The 13,298-nt window shown below is 53.4% G+C and overlaps 1 protein-coding gene across 2 annotated transcripts; it reads left to right on the plus strand.

The window, feature by feature from the left end:
• The first annotated feature begins 435 nt into the window (after positions 1-435).
• On the plus strand, positions 436-10,866 carry DMTN (dematin actin binding protein). 2 transcript variants are annotated; one of them, XM_019744650.3, is made up of 15 exons: positions 436-577; positions 842-916; positions 1,310-1,465; positions 2,319-2,363; positions 2,734-2,833; positions 3,220-3,276; positions 3,505-3,657; positions 4,186-4,310; positions 4,894-4,999; positions 8,410-8,474; positions 8,646-8,694; positions 8,879-8,886; positions 9,068-9,133; positions 9,404-9,484; positions 9,650-10,866. In XM_019744650.3, the coding sequence occupies exons 1-15, from the start codon at positions 560-562 to the stop codon at positions 9,761-9,763; spliced, it is 1,218 nt and encodes a 405-aa protein (XP_019600209.2). In that variant the 5' UTR covers positions 436-559; the 3' UTR covers positions 9,764-10,866. The 2 variants fall into 2 exon arrangements, with proteins under 2 accessions (XP_019600209.2, XP_074194372.1); XM_074338271.2 differs by lacking the exon at positions 842-916 and having other exon boundaries at positions 437-577.
• Positions 10,867-13,298: the final 2,432 nt, after the last annotated feature.

Here is a 13,298-nt window from a genome sequence, read left to right on the forward strand (position 1 = left end):
TGGCAGAAGCCGAAGGGGGGTGAGAACCTGAGCCTGAAACTGGCCGGCAGCCCAAGGGCAGGGCAGGTGGTACGAAGCAGGGATGTAGTGGCAGCAGTCGGACAGCTGACCCCTGCCGTCATTTCCTTTCCAGCCAAAGAACAATGGCACAAAAACAAGTGCAGCCCTCCGCTTTCCCGCCTCCCGGTCCACAGGCGCACTTGCTTCCCCAGGCTGAGCGAATGGAAAGCCTGAGTCCTGGGAGGGCCCGGCGCCCTTCCGCCCCGCTCTCCGGAGCCCGGGCCCAGCGCGAGGGGCTACCCAACCCCAGCCCTCGCCCGCTTAGATCCGGGCTCGACAGCCTGGCTGGCACGTTCTCCCTCCTCTTCCAGGCCCTGTACTCAGTCAGCTGCCTGAAGAGTCACCGAGGGATGAGGACGCTACAGCCCAGTGGGACGCCCTTTCTGCACTCGTGGCCACGAGCGCACGGCGACCCGGAGCCTGGACAAGCCTGACGCCCGGTCGTCTCCCCTCGCGCACAAGGATCTGCGAGTGACCCGACCGGCCATCTCCCTACTGGATGGAACGGCTGCAGAAGGTGCGCGGGGCTGCATCCAAGCCTGGGTAGTGAGGGCCCGGGTCTCAGGGTGAGCGGGGCCAGGCTTCCCGCCGAGGGTCAGGTCGGGGTCAATGGTGCCACCTGGTGGTTGCCCGCAGCACCGCACCCTGGAGCCCCAGAGGCCTAGGGAGTCCTCTCCGTCCTCGTCCACCCTCCTGCGGCGGGTCCTGCGCCTTTGGAGACCCCTACCCGCGGCCCTCGCCCGCACGCACATTCCCACGCCCGCCTTCTCACTCTCCCCAGCAACCACTTACCTCCCCCGGGAGCGTCAGCTCCTCCCGAGACTCCAGTGTTCCGGGCTCTCCCTCCAGCATCGTGGTGAGTACCTCTGCGCCACCAGCACCCTCAGGCTGGGAAGAGGGAGGGGTGGACAAGCTCACTGCTGGGCGGCTTCACTCTGCCTCCCTGTGATGGTTCTGCAGGGCTGGTGGGCAAAGAGCACCCCAAAATCCAGAGACGGTTCCCCGTCTCCCGTTCTCCTGGTCTGGTCCTGTCTTGTTATAGCCAGCATACTTAGTGAAAGACTATGTCTTTTAAAGGGACTCTGTTAACCCTTCAAAATACATAATGGAATTGTTAACTCATAGGAGCTGACATCTAAGAAGGCTGCCCGTTTTCTTCCTCCTAATACATTGCAAGTCTGGCTTGTAAGGCCAGGATCCCAGGTGAGCCTTTCGACACATCTGTTCCATTGGCACCATTTTCCTTCAGGCCAAGATGGATAATCAGGTGCTGGGCTACAAGGACTTGGCCGCCATCCCCAAGGACAAGGCCATCCTGGACATCGAGCGGCCTGACCTCATGATTTACGAGCCCCATTTTACCTATTCTCTCTTGGAACACGTGGAGCTGCCCAGAAGCCGGGAGGTGAGGTCGGGGTAATGTCCTCTTAGACAAGACTTAGAGAAAGGGCTCCTCCAGACTCGTGGGGTGGGAGGCAGAATCTCTGTCGTGCTTTATTTCCTAGCGGCCAGACTCCAAAACAAGAAAGGGAACTGTGCACGGGAATCAACCAAGTGTTTGTAGAGAGCTGGCAGATGAGCAGCAGGGTAGCTCACGTAGGGAGCAGGGGAGGCCATGTATGAATGACAGCGGCACAGAGGGGTCATGTAGGAGGAGGGTGGGGGTGGTCAGAAGGACAGCCGATTTGTGGAAAACGCCCAGGAACACTGAACGCGGAGGCCAGAAATCCTAACTGAGTGACCTGTGTGATGGGGTGGTTTCAGTTTCTCCTTCTGTAAAATAGCTGATATCTCTGCCCATCCACCTCACCAGGTGGTTAGTGCATGAGATAATCATGTGCTTTGTAAGTGGTATTCGAGAAAGAGCATCATGGCTGAGCAGTAAGATGAGGCCAGCCAGGAGCCTGGACTCCATGCCGGATGCCGTGGGTCTGTCCTTTCCACTCATTGCCAGGCTCTGAGGACAGGGCCACAGACATCTTCTGTTGGCCCTCAGAGAGCAAGCACACAACTCCAGGATCTGGGGCTTCTTGGTGTGTCCTAGGGAAAGACTTAGGACTCTGCCCGGGAGGGTACGAGAAGGGAGAAGGACGGAGGGCTAGTGTTGGGAACTGGCGAGGGTTGACAGAGAAGAGGTGGCACAGACATTGGCTGGGCAAGGGTGCAGAGTTGGGTGGGGGATACAGTGGCCCCTCTAGGGGACTAGGGATGAGGGTTTTATCCACCCTGTGACTCTGACCAGCTCCTCTCCTTTGCAGCGCTCTCTGTCACCCAAATCCACATCTCCGCCACCTTCCCCAGAGGTGAGTCTGTACCACACCTGCCACCTGCCCAGCCCTCCTCTGACAAGCCCAACCTCCTCCCCCAAATGCGTCCAGACAGGGCTCTGCAGAGCCCAGGGGATGATGGAATCAGTGGCCCTCATCCTGTCTTTGTCCAGCTCTGTCCATCTGTCCCTCTGACCCAGGACCTCATGTAACTCTTTCTCCAGGGTCAGGCACCATCAGCAGTTGAGTCTTTGGATACCTTGCTGTGCCCTGCGGTTGGGGGCTTGTGGGCTGCTGGGGTGGGAGGACAGAGCTGGTGGAATGAGGTGAAGCCACGTCTACAGGAGGTGGAGGGAGTAGGGTAGAGGACCTGGGAGCTGCAGTAAACCCCACTTCTGCTCTGCAGGTGTGGGCAGAGAGCCGGTCCCCTGGAACCATCTCTCAGGCTTCAGCCCCAAGAACCACTGGGACCCCTCGGACCAGCCTGCCCCATTTCCACCATCCCGGTAGGTTTTACTGTCAGCCTAGATGCATCCTTTCCCTGGGACCTCTTTTCTCCTTCAGGAACCTAAGCCCCTTGCTCTCCGTCCTCCACTCTCTGGGGTATATACTCCCCACAGAACTGGCCGGACCCCCTTATGCCAGGACCCTGACCCCAACTCCCAATGATGATGGGCCCTGTCGTGTCTTCCCTCCCACCCAACAGAAAAGTACAAAAATGCCCACCTCTTAGGGACCATTCTAGGAAATTGGGTTCTGTCTTGGCTACTGAAAGGAGCCCATGAATTTCTTACCTTCTCCCATTCCACTTGCCTCCATTCTCATCCCTGACCCAGCCTCCCCCGCCATCAACACGTCCTCCTTCTCATCTGCTCTTGTTCCTTCCCCACAGAGACCACCCGCCCGGATTCCAACATCTACAAGAAGCCACCCATCTACAAGCAGAGAGGTGAGGTTCCCGGAACTGACCTGAGCCCCCTTCCTGCCACATGCTAGAGGCTGTGCTGAGGGCTGGGAGGGGATAGGAGAATAAGTGTCCTGAACAGTGCGTTCCCTTGCCCTGTGCTCTTCCCTGTGTGTTGTTTTCACATCCACAATCTCACCAGTGTGAAGGGGGGGAGGTGAGGGAGTTGGGGGCTGGAGGCATGCATGGGCTGACCCTGACCTCCACCCACAGAGTCCATGGGAGGTAGCCCTCAGAGCAAGCATCTCATTGAGGACCTCATCATCGAATCATCCAAGTTCCCTGCAGCCCAGCCCCCCGACCCCAACCAGCCAGCCAAGATCGAAACCGACTACTGGCCGTGCCCCCCATCGCTGGCTGTCGTGGGTAGGAGCAACTGTTGGAGAGGGGAAAGGGAGGCTGGGACACCACCTCACAGCCCCTGTTGAAACCTCATGAACCCACCCCCCTCACCCCACCCCCACTTCCACCCTATGTCCTATGGTGTACCCTGCAGGCTCCTTGCTCTCCCATCCCTGCGTCCCTGTAGCTCTGGTGTCAGTGGCCCTATTTGGGGGTCATTCATCACTCTCCATTCTCTTATTTGACTATTCTACAGACACTTGTCACACTGCTACTGTGGCCCAAGTTCTGTGATAGGAGCTCCGAAAAAGAGAAAGAGAAATGCGACGAGGTCTTGGTCCCCAATGAATTTAAGTTGTGTGAGTGTGTGTGGCCCACACAGCCTCACTGCAAGACTAGACAGTGTTACTGTTACTGTATTCGCTTGTTTAGAGATAACTTGTAGTGTTTGCTTTAAGGTGCAGCCCAGGGCCACGCACACAGTCAGCACCGGGTAAATCCTTGGTAAGCGCATGGTTGGTTGACGTGCCTGCTTTTGCCCCTGTTTGCCAGAGACAGAATGGAGGAAGCGGAAGGCATCACGAAGGGGGGCAGAGGAGGAAGAGGAGGAGGAAGATGATGACTCCGGGGAGGAGCTGAAGGCTCTCAGGGAGCGTCAGAGGGAGGAACTCAGTAAGGTAGCAGCGCGACACCCTCCACCCAGGCCCCCTGTGTCTTAGCTGTTCCCCCTGGTTCCGTAGCTATTCCATTCCAAATGGGTTGGTGCCTGAAGGTCATCCTGGTCAGAACCTGTGAGGAATTCCCCTTCTTTCCCAGGACTTCATGCTTCTGTGGGGGGAATGCTAGTTAATATTAGGGTCAAAAGCACGGGACGGGTGGTCCCACCAGTGCCAGGATGAGTAGTTCCTGGAAAGAGGAGAAAGGAGAGAGAACAGACTGCTGGTCTCCAGGGGAGGAGAGAGCGTATTGAGAGTCATACAAAGGCCGCATGGGCTAGTGCTTTGGGCATCGTGACCTGGGATGGAGAGGCCCCTGGGGTAGAGTTACACTGAGCGGCTCTGACTTCTTGCTCTCAAGGGTGGCCAAACCCAAGTGACAGTGCATTGGACCCAAATGACAGACTCCACGGGCTCCCAGGTGTGGCCCAGCCGCTCAGGAAATCTGTCCCCACAGCTGCTGCGGTATGCCCAACTCTGAACCTTTTGGAGATGAGAAATGAGTACCAAAGTCTTGGATCCATCTCCCTTGCTTCCTCCCCAGGTTACTTCCAACCTGGGAAAGATGATCTTGAAAGAAGAGATGGAAAAGTCATTGCCTATCCGGAGGAAAACACGCTCCCTGCCTGACCGGACACCCTTTCATACCTGTGAGTGCCTCGAAGGGAACTCGGAATCACCTGGCCAGACCCTGAGGCCACAATCGAATAGTCTATTGGGGCGGCCTGTCATATGCCCTGCACTGTGCTATTGCTAGGTGTAAGAGACAGAAAATTCGGTTGCTGGCTCAAGGCACACACGCTGTCCTAAGGGCAAGAATACCAGTCATGGAACAAGACTAGATGATAAAAGACAGTATCAGCTAAAGCAGAATTAGCGAATGTTGTTTAATTTAAGAAGCATTTATTGAGTGTCTACCATGTGCGAGGCATTGGAGATTATCAAAAATGAAAAAATATAATCCTGTCCTTCAGTAGATTCCAGTCGTTGGGAAAACTAACGTGGAAACTGGGGTTTTGATGTGGAAACTGGTATTCTGGTGAGATGAGAGGTGCTCCGTGAGTGCTTTGAGAGTCCTGGTGACAGAGGGTTCGGGGTGGGGGTGCTAAACTGAGTCTTGAAGAATGAGGGGGAGAAGGGCATCGCAGACACTGGGGACCATGTGGGAGCAAAGGCCCGGCACAGGAAACCTAGCCAGCGTAAAGGGCCTTCGGGAGCCTGGAACCACAGAGCCCAGAGTGGCCCATGCTGTGTCCAGTGCTCTGAATACCATGCTGTGAACCCCCTGAGTCTAGCCTGGACAGGACTTCCTTAGAGCATGGCAGAGGAGAGGGGAGGTCTGAGAACACAAAACTACGAGGAAGCTACGAGGTCTCCAGAAGCCTGGCCTTAGAAGCCACACAGCATCCTTTCCACTGCATTGTATTGGTCAGAGCAGCTCACTGGCAGCCCAGACTCAGGAAGGGGAGAGATCCACTTCCTGATGACAGGAACTGCACAAAGGCACGCGGGCTGTGGGGCTGGTGTGGCGGCCATGTTTGGAGACAATCTACCACACATTCCGGTAGTCTAGGCAGGCCTGAAAATATACACAGCTCCAGAGAAGAGGAAATGGTTTTGGAAAATATATAGGAGAGCAAATCATCTAAACTCAATGGCTAGTTGAACGTGGGAGGCAAGGGGGAGACGAGCTGGGGTTTTGTCTTGGGTGCTGACAAACCTGGAACCGAGATGATGAAAGAGGGCATGTTTGGGGGCACAGATGAAGAGACTGATTTGGGACGTGTTGGGTTTGAAGTGCATGTAGGTGGGAGCTGAGTTTGACCAAGTTGCAAGCTTGAGGCGTGAGTCAGGCCTCAGATAGAGCCTGCAGCTTCTAAGTAGTAGCAAGACTGTCAAAAAAATGCAGTTGTGCAGAGAGAGAAGAGAGGGGCAGGGATGGGAGCCAGGCTGTATCCTGAAGAGCACACATGTTCAGATCCTGTTGTAGGTTGGTTAGGAGGAGGTTGGGAAGGGACCCAGCCTCAGGACATGGGGTGGCTTTGAAAGGTCTCTCTCTCTGAGGGCTGGAGACTTGCTCTGGGAGCAGGCCATGTTAGAAGTGGAGGTCATCTGCTGAGCAAAAGGAGGTGGAGGCTTGCTGAGATTGGGGAAGATTTGGAATAGCTACTGCAGGGATAGGGAGCTGCCGCAAGGCCTTCCATCTGGAGGGATGATAATCCAAAGCTTGCAGGTGAGAGGGGGAGCCCTAGGCTGATCCAAGCAGAGTTTGGCGAGGCAGGTGCTGCAGGATGAGGGCCCAGGAGAGCGGCTGAGAACCGGTGAAAACACTTATGTCCTCCACCACAGGCTGAAGGACAGGGGAGCGGGGGATCAGGACACTCGAGGTCCCCAGGACATGTGCTGGGAACGAGGCTGAGGGGAAGCTGCAAACAAAGGAGGATGCTGTGGCCACAAAATGGGACCCCCAGGCTTCAAATGTCAGGGTGAAGCAGGTGTGGCGCACAAGGCCCAGGGGGGAGCCATGGTAGGGGTTGCCTGCTGTGGAGTGTAGGGGAAGGCTCCTGGGGTGGGACCATAAGGTATGTATGTGGCTAGGACATCCACGGGGTCACCGAAAGACCAGGATGATATTTCAGGATGGGTGGGAAGTGTTACAAGCAGCCTTTTTAGAGAAGAGGTATCACATCGTTAAGGCCTGAAGAATGAGGCAGATAGAGAGATGCCCCACTGAATTTGGTCTGTGTCCCACCATAATTTGATTTTCAGTCAACATTAGCCCTCTAACTTCCATTTTGGCCGTGCAAAGTTAAATAGCCAAATGTCTCCATCACCATCATTTTTGGCGCCACTGAATTTGTATGTGATCAAAGATCATAGCATTGCATGGGTTCCCATCCTCGCTAGTCAACCTTAACAATTTCAGAATTACGAACAGACCTGTCACACTGACTTAAGGGTCACATCGAATGGTCACTTTCAAACATAAATAAGCATTCTACAAGGGATTTGGAATGAAAATCTTATGTGCCTTGTAGGTCACAATTCTATCAGTCAGTTGAAGTAGAAATGTATATTTTATTATCCCAGAAGTGAAATGCTTCAGTAATGATAATGGTGAAAGCAGATAATTCTCTACACAAAAAAATAAGTATGAAGTATCTTAAAAATTGAGATGTAGTAAGAAAAACACAGGGCCCCCAAAACACATTTTATTCTCACCAAACTTCCAAAGAAACAAATTTTATAAGAATGTTTTAAGAAGACAGTTCCTAAAAAGAAGAAAAAGAAGAAGACAGTTTCTTATCATTTTGCGTCTGTCAAGGCTAAACATTTAAAAAGAAATGCTGGTCAAAATGATCGCTATAGAATGCCAACCATTTCTAGTAATTGGAGATGAAGGAGTTTTGAGATGTACCCAAACTATTAAGAATCTTAGGTACCAAGTTTTCCTAACCAGTCTTCTTGAATTATAATCTTCAGGGCTTGAAAGGTAAGTGATATTAAATGTGCAAATTAAAAGTGACATCTGGTCATGCAGATGTGAAATATATTGACTGCTGGTGCGATCTAGCCATTGACGATGTTGAGAAAATTATTGTTTCTGGATTATAACATCAAATGTTTGAAACGCTATGGCTGACACTGCTAATAAAATTGTTATAATTCGATTATTTTGACAAAACGATAGATTTCTTTTTGTATCCCAGAGGTTCATTTTACAATGGTGAGCCTCCTCATCTGGCTTTCTCACTGGCTGACTCTGGATGTTAACACTTGGGCACTTGGCCCAAATGTATTAGGTTGGTGCAAATGTGATTGCGGTTTAAAAGGTTAAAAATAATTGCAAAAACCGCAATTACATTTGCACCAACCTAATACATTTGGTGCATTGTGTTAGAGAGAGGGAAGGCAGTAGAGATAAATCAAGGCTGCTGGCACTGGGTTCCCCCAAGTCCACCCCTTCACTGCCCTGCCCCTGGTGGGGGAGGCCAGGGAGGGAGCCCTCTTAGGAATGAGTCCGGCCAGGGAACTGAACGGACCTCTCGCTGTCTTCCAGCCTTGCAAGCGGGAACATCTAAGTCGTCCTCTCTCCCCGCCTATGGCAGAACCACCCTGAGCCGGGTAAGGTCCCAGACCAGAGGTCACAAACTGCATGCGGGGGAGGGTGCAAAGTGTGCATGTGGGGGCCTCTTAGCTACTTGGGCAACCTGGGGGAGCGGGAAGACCCTTAAAGTGAAGGGGACCCATGAGGAATGCTCCAGCTTCCTTCTGATCCCTTTGTGTCCTTTCTAGCTACAGTCCACAGACTTCAGCCCATCTGGGAGTGAGACTGGAAGCCCAGGTGAGAGGCAGGGCCGACCTGAGGCCAGGCCTGCAGGGAAAGAGGCTTAAGCAGGCCCCCAGGGCAGCCGTGTCTGTGACGTGGGCAGGGCTGTGTGGCTGGAGGTTGGGGAGGCTGAACTGGCAGGTTTGGAGGCCTGCTGACCTCAGAGCCACCTCTGAACAATGACTCTTCTTTCCCACAGGCCTGCAGGTGAGTCCCTTCTGGAGGGGAACACGTGGAATGCCAGAAGCCATGGACGGGTGACTGGCAGTGTTGAGGGCGGTGGGCTGTGGGGCCACAGAGTTGCCTGTTGAGGACATGAGAAGCCCAGGGTAAGGCTGGGGAGGTCTCCCTGCCCCACTCTGGCTCACTGCGGCTTTGGTCTCCCCAGAACGGAGAGGGCCAGAGGGGGAGGATGGACCGGGGGAACTCCCTGCCCTGTGTGCTGGAGCAGAAGGTGAGGGGCAGTGGCAGAGCCAGTGGGTGGTGGGCAGAAGCATCTACAGCGGGTGGGCCAGCTCTGGGAGAAGCCAGGGAAGTGAATGCGCTAAAGGGTCCTCCTGGAGTTGCTGATGGGGATGCATCAGGGAAGCTGGGGGAGATGGATGGCAAAATGGCATGAACCCAATGGCCCCTGCAGGCTGATAAGGGGGCCTGGGGAGTTGATGGTGTTACACTGACAGGGAACGCTATGAGCCTAAGACTACCCCCATCCCCTGACCCCCAGATCTATCCCTATGAGATGCTGGTGGTGACCAATAAGGGGCGAACCAAATTGCCTCCAGGAGTGGATCGGATGAGGCTGGAGGTATGCAGGGAAAATGCTCTGCTGTGTGGGTGCAGGGGCTGCTGATGGGGAGCCGCCCCTGTCTGGTGGGAAAGGTCTTGGCCTCTTGTTGTGAGCGCCCTCCTTGGCCACTCAGCCCAGCCCCACCCGCCCATCCCTAAGCAGCTTCCGTGTCTCCTCCTGCAGAGGCATCTGTCAGCTGAGGACTTCTCCAGGGTATTTGCCATGTCTCCCGAAGAGTTTAGCAAGCTGGCTCTGTGGAAGCGGAATGAACTCAAGAAGAAGGCCTCCCTCTTCTGATCACCCCCACACTCCGTAACTGGCCATCACCCCAGCTGCTTCAGGGCTCTGGAGCAGGAACACTAGACCCCAAAGCATCATCTCGTGGGGGAGCAGGGAGGTGGGCAGAGATGAGGTTTGCTCCATTGCCCAGGTCGAGGGCAGCCCAGGCCTCTCAGTGCTGAGTTGTATTGACATGGAGTTTCTTCCTATAATGAGCCAGGCCTCCCCTCATCCCCAGTCCTTACTGCACAGGGCAAACCCAGGCTGGACTCCAGCACACACAGAGTTAATGTCTGCATCCTCTCGCTGCCCCCACCCCATGTAGAGAGGTCCTCAGAAGAGAGGAGACGTGAACATGGCACTTGGGGATCAGGCCTTTGGATGTCTTGACCAATGGCTGGGTAGAACCCTCAGGCCTGGCAGGAAGAGATAAGGGTGGGAGGCAGCAGGCAGGCAGGGAGAGCTCCAGGACCCAGTGTCTGCCTAGTTCTCCTCCTTGCCTCACCGTGGAGAGCTTCCTGCACCGGCCTCCCACCTCTCTGACTCCAGCAGGAGCTGGCTCGAGCACAGCCTCCAGCAGGGAGACCGCCTTGCCCTCCAGCTTATTCTGTTCTCTCCTTGCAAATCCTATGCTTTGAAGCCTCTTGCTCAGCCCTGTGGCTTCCCCAGAAGCCTTGGCTTAGAGTGGAGATGTCGCCTATACAGAACCCCAGTCCCCCAAAGGCCTCCAGGCAAAGTCAGCTAGAACCCTACGTTCTGGTACCCAGGTCCTGGGCAGAACCAGGCGCCCCTCTGATGGGAACAGGAGGCCGTGCTGAGTGTCTTGGCTACCAGGTCCCGCCCATACCCCTGCATCCCCACCACGCCTCTAAAGAATGTAATTTATTGGGGCACCCCCAGTTGCTTTCCTTACCTAACTCTCTGCCCTACCTTAATCACACTCCCAGCTTTCGTTCTCTACAAATACATATATGTGTACATAATTATATATATTTTTTGGCCCAGACCTGGGTTTTGTTCCTGCCCAGACACTGGCATCCCTTTCCACTGTGTGTGTGTGTGAGATGACGCTGGGGAGGGGAACGCTGCTTGGAATTAAAAGGTTGCATTGGGTCCCCAAATCTATTTGTTTTTTATGAGCCACTAGGTCCAGAGAAGAGGAACAGATGACACCGGGCTGAGGGTTCACATGGGGGCACATAGGGTGGAAGGAGGTAGAGAGATGCTGCACACACTGCCCTTCCCCAACCTGGGCCAAGCCGGGGCTGGTCCAGCAGGGTGCTGTCTGCCCCCTCTCCTTCAGGGGCTATGTGATAGTGGATGGCGGAGGGGCAGAAACACACTCTGGAGCCTGACAAGAGAGCCTAACCTAGAAGAGAAGGCTGCTGTGTCCTCCCCGAGGCCCTAAATGCTCCCCGTGGCAAGCAAGCTCATCAACAGCTGGTATGACTGCACCCTCCAGCGCCACAGATACTCACAGTTCAATGGGAAGGCCAGACACACAGAAAAGGTCAACAGGGTATGAGTAGGCGGTGCGCTGACTGGAGGATCAGGCAGAGAAAACTAAGTAATGGAGAAATGATGAACTCGAGCTGGAGCCAGGGTCAAGTGGAGGCTGAAGGAGGAGTAATTTGGTCTTGGTTGATTTGGCAAGGACTTCCGGGGGGAACAGTCATGGAACTGGGTGTCGCAGGGGTGGAGGGGTGAAGATTTGATTAGAAGATCAGGAAGACTTTGTTGTGGGTGCTGGTGGGTGGAGTAAGCAGCTCACCTACCTGGAACAGCGCCCAGGTAGGGGTAGGTAGAGAGGGCTGCGTGTGGTCAGGTGCCCAGGTAAGGTGGAGGATGAGGTGAGTTGGTGGGGACCCCGGTGTGAACCTAAAACTGGAGCTGGGACCTGAATCCAGTCTTCCACCCCAGGACGAGTTTCTATCACTTTGGCTGAAACAAAAGCAAAATAGATACGAGCCACTCAAAGGTGAATGATGATTGTAAATGGTTGGAGCTCTGTTACATCCACACATTGTTTTATCCTCTAACAAACCCATGAGGGCAACAGCACAGGTCCTTTCAGGGAAGCAGAAAATTGTGGAATAGAGACATTTCATCTAAAGCCTAAAGCTATGTACAACTAATGAGTGGAGAAAGGAGACAAGCACCTGAGTTCCCTGACTGCTGACTCGGGACTTTCCCAAAACACACATGTGCTCCCTGAGGAGCAGCAGCGAGGGTAGGAGGCCACAGAGGGAGGAATGGTCTCCACAACACACCCAGTGTGAGGCAACAGTGAATGTGTGCAGGGCTTACCTGTTCTGGCATAAGGGATACAAGGTAACGAGGCCAGCACCCCGGGGGCACCGAGTTCCCAGGCTCTTGAGCACCAACGTCTGCTGAGGCGGGATTTGATCCCAGGTCATTGGGGAATGCTTGTGGTGGGGCTGACTGCATGCTATGTCCTAAAGGATTTTAAGTTCTTGAGATTCAGAGCAACTCAAAGTGGAAGTCTGTTCCTCAAACAAAAGCTTAGGGAGAATGTCTCAGTGCCTCCTCCCCAAAATACACATGCATGTATACACATGTGCACACACGAACAAATGCAAAACTTTGGTGGTTACTTAATCCAGTGGTCTCCAATTTTCAGTAGCAAAACTTTTTGTTTTTAATTAGATCTTACTATTAGTAATTGGAATAAATTTATAAGTTGAATTTTATAGTTAATTATTATGAAAATCATTGAGAATAAAGCCACAATGAATAAAAAGTAAGCTTTGGGCCGGCCCGGTGGCTCAGGCGGTTAGAGCTCCATGCTCCTAACTCTGAAGGCTGCCGGTTCGATTCCCACATGGGCCAGTGGGCTCTCAACCACAAGGTTGCCAGTTCAATCCCTCGAGTCCCGCAAGGGATGGTGGGCTCTGCCCCCTGCAACTAGGATTGAACACGGCACCTTGAGCTGAGCTGCCTCCCAGATGGCTCAGTTGTTGGTTGGAGCGTGGGCTCTCAACCACAAGGTTGCCAGTTCAATTCCTCGACTCCCGCAAGGGATGGTGGGCAGCGCCCCCTGCAACTAAAAAATTGAACACAGCACCTTGAGCTGAGCTGCCGCTGAGCTCCCAGATGGCTCAGTTGGTTGTAGCCTGTCCTCTCAACCACAAGGTTGCCTGTTCGACTCCCGCAAGGGATAGTGGGCTGCGCCCCCTGCAACTAGCAACGGCAACTGGACCTGGAGCTGAGCTGCACCCTCCACAACTAAGACTGAAAGAACAACAACTTGAAGCTGAACAGAACCCTCCACAACTAAGATTGAAAGGACAACAACTTGACTTGGAGAAAAGTCCTGGAAGTGCACACTGTTCCCCAATAAAGTCCTGCTCCCCTTCCCCAATAAAATCTTAAAAAAAAAAAAAAAAAAAAAGTAAGCTTTGATGAATATAAAAATTTTAATTCAGGGGTTTTATATATATATATATATATATATATATATATATATATATATATGACAGTTGCCCTTTTATCAAGTGGAGGATCTAATTTATTATTCTATTTGGTTGCATAG

This window comes from Rhinolophus sinicus, chromosome 15 (genome assembly GCF_057876585.1).
Source record: "Rhinolophus sinicus isolate RSI-liver-muscle chromosome 15, RSI-T2T, whole genome shotgun sequence".
NCBI classification, from domain to species: domain Eukaryota; kingdom Metazoa; phylum Chordata; class Mammalia; order Chiroptera; family Rhinolophidae; genus Rhinolophus; species Rhinolophus sinicus.